This window comes from Oreochromis niloticus, linkage group LG20, assembly GCF_001858045.2.
Source record: "Oreochromis niloticus isolate F11D_XX linkage group LG20, O_niloticus_UMD_NMBU, whole genome shotgun sequence".
In the NCBI taxonomy this organism is placed as follows: domain Eukaryota; kingdom Metazoa; phylum Chordata; class Actinopteri; order Cichliformes; family Cichlidae; genus Oreochromis; species Oreochromis niloticus.
In genome coordinates this window covers 1,102,467-1,113,961 of record NC_031984.2, presented here as the reverse complement: position 1 = coordinate 1,113,961, position 11,495 = coordinate 1,102,467, and the positions used below count along the sequence as shown (strand labels likewise).

Below are 11,495 nucleotides of genomic sequence, written 5' to 3'. Positions count from 1 at the left end.
GAAGAAACCGGCCCTCGGTGACATCACCGCCGAGTTTATTCATACTGAATAAAACTTGAAGTCAGTTTTGAAAGCTTTGGTCAGAAGGACTTTCCTGCACATGCTCACTGGCTGCTGGGCTGTGATTGGTGAGTCGTTAGCGTACAGCTTCACGGTCAGATCCACGCCTCGCTCGGTGTCACCCAGGTGACTTCCCCCCAGCCTGCTCATGCTAACTTCACAGGCGTGGATAGCGGGACCGTTATCCTGCAGTGACAGCAAGCGACAGGCCGTGCACGGCATGGAGAATGTATACATGCGTCACGCCGTGAGATGAGCGCGGTATCTGTTACCAAATCACCAGATCACACTGTGGACGGTGGCGAGACTTCTTCTGCCGCCACATTTTTAGACTTGACAGGCAGAGAGAAAGATCCCAGCATGAAAGTCCACCGCCAGCTAGAGTACTGCAGGCGCACCGTGCATGCTGGGATCCGCATCGCTCAAACGCAGATGCATAAATCACACGTAAGTGTGTACGCCTCGTATTTGTGATGGTTTCCACAGATTTAGCTCCGTTAACGTTCCGTCTGTTTCAGCTGCGATGACTCGAGAAGCTCTCTGCTGCTGACGGATGCTGCAGGGTCACATCTGTGACCTTTGACTTGTCATATGATCAGCTCCTCACGCATTTCACTGACAATCCCTCAGACAGCGGTTGGCTTCCACCGCCTGCCTTGGCCTCCCGGACAGGAGGAGGAGAAACTGGCGTGTTTTGAAACACACTTTCACTTCCCGTGGTGGAAGGCTATTTTCATCCTCCGCTCGAGTTCCTCCTTTTCTCTCTGATTCCTACGGGGAAACTCGGGGGCCTCCGCAAAACACAGAGACGCAAAGATAACGGCCGAGTTTGGACTGAACGCCAGCTGTTTGTACAAAAACAGGCTTTTATACAGACACCTTTCAAAATAAAATCCTTGTTTCTGCTCTGACACTTTATTTTTCCAGACTTTTACTTTAGTAAACAGATTCATTCTTGTGTTTGTATTTTTAAAAACTCACTACTCTATATTATTGCTCTAATTCTTACAATTTTATCTTGTTCTATTTTTATTTCATCACTGGTTGAGTTTACTATCGCAACACAGAAACATCACAACCTTTTGTAAAATTACATTTTATCTTAAAAGCTTTTATTTTGTAAAAACTTATTTTTGTTGGTATATCTCAAACTGCGGCCGAGTTTACAATAAAAAGAATAAAATCTGGGGTTGAGATCAGCCGCGTCAGTTATACCGGCACTACTAAAGTGCTACACACTGACTGTGATGTCGCCGTGTACGCCGCCGCTCGCCTCCACTTGCCTCCTCCTGAAAACCCTGAGCAGCAGGAGGTGGAGGCCGTGGTGATGTTTTTTCAGGGAGAGCTGCTGCGTCTCCGTCTCTGTGTATCTGAGAATCTCTCAGCTCCTGCTCTATCACTGAAATGGTGCTGAAGACCAACATGCTGGTGTGCTCGCGTCTTCAGCCCGGCCCGATAGTGGGGGGGGGGCGTCACTCTCGTCACGTGCCATGGGTCACGAGGGCACGCAGTCTGTAGGAAGGGAGCGAGGTGCCTCGTGCTAACGTGTGCAGCTCAACGTTAGAGGTTAAAGGGAGTAAGGCCTGTAAGAGGGATAAATGTAGGATTTAATGCAGAAGTGAGCAGCGGCGTTGCTTTGAGCTGATGTTTTGGTGCGTTTGCAGGAAGATTTCTTTGTGAATGTGAGGAAAACGAACACGTCACACTTTCCTCTGAAAGCAGCAGCACGCTGTTTGTGTTGCTGGTTTAACTGTCAGATGTGCTCGGCGGCGTTCCTGAGGAGGAAACAACACCGGCCTCAGACCACCTGAGAGGTCTCCAGGGGAAACCGGCAGTTTGGCCTGAAGAAGTGAAGACAAACAGCGGCGGAGGCGTTTCGTGGTGCTGCAATGTCTTCTTCTGTGGTAACAAGGCTTAAATGAAGAGAGGTCCCATTGAGGTTTTACCATCTCCGAGTCTTCATGCTTAGACGCGAGTGAACTGACACTATTACAACGTAAACCTTCTCCATCTCACGCCGCCCCTCAGTTCTTCCTCTGTCTGAAACTTGCTGTTCTCTGTTTTGATTGGCTACCCCCCACAAACAGAAGGTTTGAACAGCAGTGAGTACATGCCTCCTCTCTGTGACATCATCATCATCAAAAACTGTGATAAAGTGAGTGTTCAGAGCAGCCTGAGCTTTAGACTCGGAGTTACTGAACACTGAAAACACGAGCACAAACCACAGCACCCTGAACACACCGACACAGCAGATAATGAGGGCAGAGGACTAGGGATGGGTACCGGTGTCCGGTGCCATGATGGTAAATGGTAAATGGCCTGTATTTATATAGCGCTTTTAATAGTCCCTAAGGACCCCAAAGCGCTTTACACATCCAGTCATCCACCCATTCACACACACATTCACACACTGGTGATGGCAAGCTACATTGTAGCCACAGCCACCCTGGGGCGCACTGACAGAGGCGAGGCTGCCGGACACTGGCGCCACCGGGCCCTCTGACCACCACCAGTAGGCAACGGGTGAAGTGTCTTGCCCAAGGACACAACGACCGAGACTGTCCGAGCCGGGACTCGAAACCGGCAACCTTCCGATTACAAGACGAACTCCCAACTCTTGAGCCACGATCGCCCTGATGGCACCGGTTCTGACATAAACGGTAGTAACCAGACCGAAAAGCAGCGCACATTTCGGTGCTTTATTTCGGTGCTTTTTTTTTCCTGAGCCAATTCTAGCCAATCATTTTACGTTTCCGAGGATAGTAGGCGGGGCCAGGTACGTACGTTCTTTTAGAGCAGAGCTACAGATTAAAAATGCCCAAGGCAAAGCGGTCAAAAGTCTGGCTGTACTTCACAGCAAAAGATGCAAACTCAGCAGCCTGCAACAAGTGCTTTAAGCTGATACTGTGATACTGTCAAAGGAGGTAACACCTCAAATCTGATGAAACACCTGGCGACGCATAGCGTTTTTTTAAAAGCCGAGAAATGCGCCGTGTTTGATAGCTTGCTGCGAGACCTCACACCGAGTACATCTACTGCGGGTGTGGTGCCTGTTATCGGACCCGGAGTTAGCAACATCCCCCAAAAACCCGAAGAGTAGAGTCCTGGCCCCTAGCCCTGCCAGCGTAGCAGAAATGATGAGGATGATGATGGCAGCAGCAGCCGTTCTTCTCTGCGTGAGTAGCTTCATGTTGTTCGTGTGTAATTAACGTTGAGTAGGCTAACCACATTATTACATTAATGCATGTAAGGTGAACTAGCAAACACCGTCGTAGTTACATGCGGCTGTCTTCTTGTTTGATGGCAGATGCTCCCTTCACCCTGGCCAAAAAGGCTAAAATGACCAAAGAAAAAGTGGAAAACAGTTAAACATGAGAGGTTTTTGGACAAAGTTTGTGTTTTTTCCATTGTTTAAGCACTGCTTCCAGCCAAGAGTGAGACCATATATGCCCTATAGCTGCAGAAAAGGCTAACATTGTTATCTTTTTACAAAAAAACACCTGAACATGAGAGGTTTTTGGACCAATTTTGTGTTCTCCATTCTTTAAGCACCGGTTTGAGCACCGTTTAAGCACCGGCACCGTTTCAAAAGTACCGGTTTGGCACCAGTATCGGATAAAACCTAAACGATACCCATCCCTACAGAGGACACAGGTGAGACGCACGGGGCACGGGTAAGGCTAAAGACACAGCCAGGTGAGGGGAAGTAAACACAGGTTACCACAATAAAACAGGAAATAACTAAACAGGGGAACGTCACAGACTGAGACCTGGAAGATAAGGAAGGTGGAGCTCTATAATGACAGATACCCGATGACATCACTAAGAGTACAAAAACCTGGAAGTGAGGATAAAAACACAGGAAATACACGAAGGTGAGAAAAGTAAATATAAAAGGCTCAAAGTCTAAAACATAAAACCCTGAAAACAGCAGACTCAGGATCATGACAGAGTGACGGGCGACGTCATAGTGGTGGTTTCCATCTTTTATTTACAGTCTGTCTGATCTACTATAGTGTTTCATACAGCAGCGTTCAGATTAGCCTGACGGGTCTGCAGGTTACTGCTGTGCGTGTGTCTCATAGAGGAGCTCACACACACACACACTCACACTCACACACTAACTGTGAATAAAGGTTTTAGTCTTCACCTAAAGTGCAGTTTGTTTTCTTTGGGTCACGTGACTCGTGCACGCCGTGAAACTCATGGCGGATTTTTTTTAAGAGACGTGAACTGGTAAAGCTTTTAATGACGTCACGTCGCCTTCACCTGTCTGCCGCTGCTGTGGCGGGCAGGAAGTGCTGGTTTGCTCATATTTGACGCTTCCTGCTTTCCGCGCACTCAGGACGGCCCCACGCGCACCTCCGCTCCGCGTGTCTGTAGGGAGCTGCAGCCGCTGGGTTGAGGGCTGGCTGTGTTGGAGGAGCAGGAATCAAACAGGTGTCCGGTCAGCTCCATCAGCCCGCAGGAGGAGGAGGAGGGCACGTGAACACCGAGACGCTGCTCTGTGCACGCGGGGCTTCGTGTCCACATCGACGGTGATGGAGAGCCGAGAGCCCGCAGCCTCCTGACCGACAGCGGAGCTCACAGCAGGAGGAGGTGACCGACAGCTCCGCGCTGTAACAGGTGTGTCTGAGGAGCGCGCGGGTAACCCCCCCCCAACACCGGAGCAGGAGCTCCGTCTCCTCTCCTGGACATCCCGGAGGCGCTCACTCGTGTTTCTGCAGCAACATAGGAGGAGGAGGAGCAGGAGAGGGAGAGGGAGAGGGGAGGCTTTTTTTTCAGACAGCAATTTAAAAACGGAGGAAGCGTGCTCTCCTGTCGGACACGGTTAGCGGCTCTGCCCGTTGTCAGCTGCCCGGTGTCGGCCGTGTTTGATCTCACCGGGTCCAGACTCGTTTCTCCCCCGGCGCGGAGGCAGGGAGCCGCCGCGTGTCCGGTGGATCCGTCAGAACCGGACTGTGAGCGGATTCGCGCACGGCAGAGCGGAGCGGCTCTACCTCCCGTCCCAACCGGTTATCATGGCAACCAGGACAGCCGGGAGCGCAGGGGACACGGTGACGGCCCCCGCCCTGCAGCGGGCCCGGGCCCCGGGGCTCCCGCGGAGGAGTTCCAGGACTGGTGCCTGCGCACGTACGGAGACTCCGGTAAGACGAAGACCGTGACCCGCCGCAAGTACAACAAGATCCTGCAGACGCTGCTGCAGGGGGACGAGGAGAACAGCCACGCGCTGTTCCTGCACGAGAAGAGCGGAAACCACATCAACGCCAAGTTCAAGTTCTGGGTCAAATCCAAAGGCTTCCAGGTCGGGACGCTGCCCGACGCCAAGGGCGGCTCCGCGGGCGGCCCGGTGCTCTACGTGCCCATCAAGGCGGCGACGGTTAGTGACGGTTCCTCTTTCTCCCACAGCTGTGTGTGTGTCAGTGTGTGTGTGTGTGTGTGTGTGTGTGTGTGTGTCAGAGTGTGTGTGTGTGTGTGTGAGTGTGTGTGTGTGTCAGTGTGTGTGTGTGTGTGCGTCAGAGTGTGTGTGTGTGTGTGTGTGTGTGTGTGTCAGTGTGTGTGTGTGTGTGTGTGTGTGTCAGTGTGTGTGTGTGTGAGTGTGTGTGTCAGAGTGTGTGTCAGAGTGTGTGTGTGTGTGTGTGTGTGTGTGTGTCAGTGTGAGTGTGTGTGTGTGTGTCAGAGTGTGTGTGTGTGTGTGTCAGTGTGAGTGTGTGTCAGAGTGTGTGTGTGTGAATCAGGAAGTGAGAGTGAAGCCGCACTTCACCTGGCTCACTGCCACCTGTTCCACCTGAGCTCAGTTACAGAGTAAAACCAGCAGAACTATTCAAACTACTGAAACTTTATTTACACAGGACATATTCAGGGGGTAGATGTGTTTTTACTAAAAAACAAACAGTAAAAGTGAGCGGTGATGATGATGATGATGTTTGAGGATACAGAGGCTGGAATATTTATTCCGGTCTGCGTCCCTGCACACAGCAGTCACCCCAGCACACGATACTGTTTGTGATTTCTCGTTATAATGAATATATGCGTCTTTTTTATGTCCACATACAAACCTCACGTTTCCTGTTCAAAGTGTAAATGTTTGGCTTGAAACCTGATTTATTCTCTGAATGTGAAAAGTTTGCATTTATCTGGACGTCACACTGATGAGTATTGGCTGATGCTGGTGAACGTGCCCGCGAGGCGTTCATTAGTCGGATTAATCTCATTAGTCTCCTGATTGGATGTTCAGATGACTGAGGCCTTTTCTGTGTGTGCGCGCGTGTGTGTGTTTGTGTGTGTGTGCGCGTGTGTGTGTGTGTGTGTGGATGCCTAATGAAGCTGAAATAGGCTAAAACGCTGTAATATAATATAATCACTTCTCTTCACAACAAACACCTGAGCAGGTGCACAGAGCCGTGCTCTTCCTGAGGAACTCTGCTTATCCAGACCGTGGAGTGGAGACGTCTGCTACCTTTGAACTGGATCATTTTATAAACCTGTTTGAATGTTAAAGTGTTTACATAATGATTCCACACCTGAACTCTGAACATGTGGATGCTTTTATATATTTCACTAACAGGTTAAAATGATTCTGACACTTTAACAAAGCTACAAACAGCTGCTGCAGCGACTGTAACAAACATCATAACGGACTGACGAAGTCAATTTATGAAATTTAGACTGTTTAAAACAGTTAAAGTATAATTGAGGACGGGTCCTTACGATTTCAAATCTATGGATGTCTTCTCAAGTTTTTCTTTTAGTTGAGCTAATTTCCACAATAATCCAGAAAACACTGCAGGAGAGGAGGGTTCATTTAAAGCCCCGAACCCTCCGCCTGCTTATTTAACACAGTCCATATTTTTCTGAGCAGCGGCTCGGTCTAAGCTCAGGTGAGGTGGATCGGTGGACAACGGGCACGTCCGCCCAGCTGCAGCTCTCTCAGTCACTGACGCTGAAGTCAAGCGTTACACCCGCGTGGACGTCCTGCGGGAAGATTAATGAGCTCATATTCAGTTCAGTTCAGTTCATTTTTATTTCAAACATTTCAAACATGTGCCTTCACAATCATTACAAAATATCATTTCATTATTTGTTTGAAAAGGAGTAGGCAGAAGTATTTACTTATTTGTCCCTACCCCCTCAAGTTTTACCTCTCATTCATTTAATTTTCTTTTAGTCTTAAATTAAACAAACAACATATGAAACAAAAGTAAAGCAAAACAAAACAAAATGTACATAAATCAAAAGCAAGAAATAAGCAAGCCCCACCACAGTATAGTTTCTTTCATATGAAAAATACAGAATGTGTAAATTTGCAGATTCACAAGTTATGGAAAACCAAACCAAAAAACCCAAAAAAGAATCTCAACACCGTTACCAGCAACATCACCGTCCTGGGTTAACCCTGTTTTCTTCATTCGTATACTTATTTAAAATTAGGTTTTTATATTTTATTTTAAACTGGTTTATGTTTTTACTTTCTTTTATTTCTTCTGTTAGACTTTTCCATAATTTAACTCCTGCAATTGAGACAGACATAGTTCTTAAAGTTGTTCTAGCACTTTGTATTTTTAAATTCCATTTCCCTCTTAAGTTATACCCACCTTCTCTTTCTATGAACAATTTACAGATTTCTTTTGGAAGCATTTTATTTCTTACTTTATACATTATTTGCGCTGTTTTAAGCTTCACCAAGTCTTGGAATTTAATAGCTTTCATTTTGACAAAGAGTGCATTTGTATGGTTGCAGTACCCCACATCATTTATTAATCCAATGGCCCTTTTCTGTATTATAGTTATTGTTTGTGTGTTACTTTTGTATGTGTTTCCCCAGACCTCTACACAGTAGCTCATATATGGCAGTAGTAAAGCACAGTATAATATGCACGCTTATGACGTTTTGTGGTTTTTAAAAAAACACGCTGGATATCAAACATCCTGGTGCCCACCAGCGAGGTTTGGGCTTTCACCGGGAACGTGATTGAAAATATGTAACCGGTACTTTTTTTAAAAAAGTGGGTTTAATGCACTCGAGCCTGAATAGATCTTTGTTTGTCACATGGAGCAACAGTAAGCACTTCAATTCAATCACAGCAGCCGTCGCCTTATATTGTAAGGTAGACCCTACAGTGATACACAGATCAATCCTGCTTATTCTCACTGAAAGCAGGGACGACCCTGATATAACGACTATCCACACACTGTGGAAGGCTCTCCATCCTGACGCTCCGCCCTCATTGTTCCCGCTCTTTGTCCCGATGTTACAACGTCGCCGTGGATCTTCTGATGTGTCAGTGACTCTGGGCTGATATCAGATGTATTTTTTGGGATCATCCAGGAGTAAAAGCATAATTTATATAATAATAATAATTTATTGATATTCAGTAGAAACACTTTAACGACTGGGTCATAGTAAAGTTTTCATTCCATACTTAATTTAGATTTTTTTTCACACTTTGTGACTCTGTGGCATCTAAACATCATTGTTGGTACTGCACAGTCTCAGCTGTGTTCGTGTGCATCGTCGTGCAGCAGGAGGAACCCGTCACAGTGTGACAACCTCCAAGCATTTCATCCTGATGCCTGAGGCCGGTCAGGGTGCTGGTGCCTAGCCTGTACAGGTCTGTGTCCCTCCATGGGTATGCTTCCCCAGAGCGTCACGTGTGTCACATGTGCTCAGGTTAACCTGCTGTCATCTGTAAAAAGCACAGTCCTGGTATTCTATGGCAAACCCCAGTGCTGGGCCATGAGCCCACGTTGGGCCCTCAGGCCCCCCTGATGAAGCCTCTGTCTGTTTGCTCAGAAACATTCACACCAGTTTCCTGTGGAGGTCCAGCTGTGGAGGTCCAGCTTTTCCAGAGCTCATCCTCGTCCTCCTGCCACAAAGCAGCCGATACTGGCCCTGCTGATGGGTTAAGGCCTTCTACGGCCCTGTCCAGCTCTGAGTATCCCCTCTATGTTCCTGAGACTGTGCTGAGAGACACAGCAAACCTTATTGATCCTGGAGGAGCTGGACTACCTGTGGAACGTCTGCAGGGTCCAGGTATGGCCTCATGCTACCAGCAGTGGCACTGAACAGGAAAGCCGAGGATGGGAAATGTCAGAGACCTCCACCCGGGAAAGCTTTCCTGTTTGGGGCTTTTCTCATCGTTGACCCTGACTGGGTCGATATCCCAGACGTTTCATTAACGTGATGCTAAACTCAGTGTGTGTCTCTGGTGTGAGTGGATAACTAACTCCACCAGCAACCCCTCCAACTTCTTGCCTTCTTAAAATGGAAAATCTTATCTTGTGTGTTTATCTCAGTACATGTGAGACCAGACGGATGAAAAATTCTGTCAAATCATTTAATTCAATTTTATTTGAAATCACAACAACAGTTGGTTGCAGACCCTACAATAACACATGCAGAGAAAAACCCAACAATCATATGACCCCCTATGAGCAAGCACTTTGGCGACAGTGGGAAGGAAAAACTCCCTTTTAACAGGAAGAAACCTCCGGCAGAACCAGGCTCAGGGAGGGGCGGGGCCATCTGCTGTGTCCCGGGCGGGGTGAGAGAAGGAAAACAGGATAAGTAATTAGAAATCACGTCTGTCCACATGTTCGACCCTCCAAACGTTGCTGCTGTTCTGTTTTCCATCTTCATTTGCGTCCACAGTCGGAGCTGGTTTAGTGTTTTTGGAGATCCTTCAGTCACAACGTGACGTGTTACTGGAAACCAGTTAGCTAACCTCCTGATAAAAACAGAAAGACCACAGGTCCACAGACCTCGTGGAGAAGCTCCGTCTCCTTTAGGTTTCAGCCACGTGTGCTGCACGACCAGCAGGCTCCGATCACATGACCTCAGGCACCTGCTGTACGGCTGTAAGAAATGTGCTGTATGCTGGTATTTGTCCAAAGCAGAATCTTGCAGAAATCCAGATGCATGAACGGTGATGTGAGCGCAGAGCGTGACACGCTGGGACTTCACCTGCAACACCTGAGTGAAGCGTTTGGCATTTCCCTGAAAATAGAAGTTTTAATAAATGTGGCGGAGGTTTTTATCTGATTATTGTTTCTGGCTGATTTTTGAGCTGAAATATGACTTTACAAAAGAAACAGATTTTATTATTATTATTATTATTATTTAATAACTATTCAAATATTCGTAAATCATAATCATCCCTAAAGTCCACTGACCCTGAGTCTGTGGTAACGAGATCCTTTCACTTTAATCTGAAATACTCGTGACATGTTTTACCCGACTGACCTCACGCGAGGACGTGATGCTGATGTTAGTGCTCCGCTAACGTCACGCAGTGTTGCCAACTTAGCTACTTTGTCGCTATATTTAGCAAGTTTTCAGACCCCCTTAGCAACTTTTTTTATGAAAAGTAACCAGCGACAAATCTGGCCACTTTTGCTGGTGTTATTGGAGACTTATGACGACTTTTTGACGTGAAAGCACGTATCGCTCTTACAAGCAGCGGTGCTGCTGTGGGCACCTCGCCCGTGCCAAAGCGCGCACAGGCGGGCGATCGTCCCCACGCAGCAGGAGATGTTCACACCTACACGTCTAAACTGCAAATGAATCGCTCATGAGCGAAGCAGCTGCTCCCATCCTGACTGTAACGCAGTCAGTTCTTCTCTTACTGTTACTTTTTGACGTCATTTAGTGACTTCCAATGACTTTTATGACAGCCAATAGTGATTTTTCTTACTGCAACACTGATGTCACACTGTCCACATCTTCAATATTATCATAGTGAAGACGACCTGCTGACCTTCAGCCTCAGAATGATGAATGAAGATGATTTAGGTGAGTTTAACGTGGTCAGGGTGTTGGTGCCGAACGATCAAATTAATACGATGGTGACGTCCACGATGCTGCCGGTGAGGCTGTGTTCATCATTCATATACAGGCTTTGCTGTCCTTGCTCTCGCCCAGTAGCGAGCGCGGCGTCCCGCTGTTTCTCTGATCGCTCTGTGATATTTGTTTCTTTTTGCGTTGTCGTTGTGCTGACCGAGCCCGTCTGTGTTTCTGTGTCGTCTGCTACCTGCTGAGCCAGGTGACAAACGCTAAACAGGATCTCACCGCCGCCTCGAATGAGCAGCTTCCTGTGTGACGGCATCACGCTGAGTGGGGAATGACCCGAGCGGATCAACAGCTGATCACACACACACACTGACTCACAGGTGGTGTGCGTGCAGGTGGACTGTAGTACTTGGCTGTGAGTCACACACAGGAGTCAAACACTGACTGTAGCACAGCTGCTGCTCTCACGTTGGAGCGAATTATTACTGACCCAGCTGAGACGGCGTGCGGAAACAGGATGCTGCTTCCTAACTGTCACAGGAAAGTCTGAGCCTCAGATGGACGAATACTCCTGTGGCAGCCAGCAAATGGAAATGCTTCACATCACAAATAATCCATGTTGTGATGTGAAGATTCTCCACCTGCT

General features: G+C 47.8%; 1 protein-coding gene across 1 annotated transcript in view; it reads left to right on the top strand.

Moving 5' to 3' along the window:
* The first annotated feature begins 312 nt into the window (after positions 1 to 312).
* LOC112843234 (uncharacterized) overlaps positions 313 to 11,495 on the top strand; it is a 41,061-nt gene continuing 29,878 nt past the window's right edge. Inside the window, exons 1-2 of the mRNA XM_025901420.1 lie at positions 313 to 507; positions 4,796 to 5,440. Of these exons, the coding sequence (XP_025757205.1) occupies positions 313 to 507; positions 4,796 to 5,440 (840 nt within the window). The remainder of the gene's footprint in view (positions 508 to 4,795; positions 5,441 to 11,495) is intronic.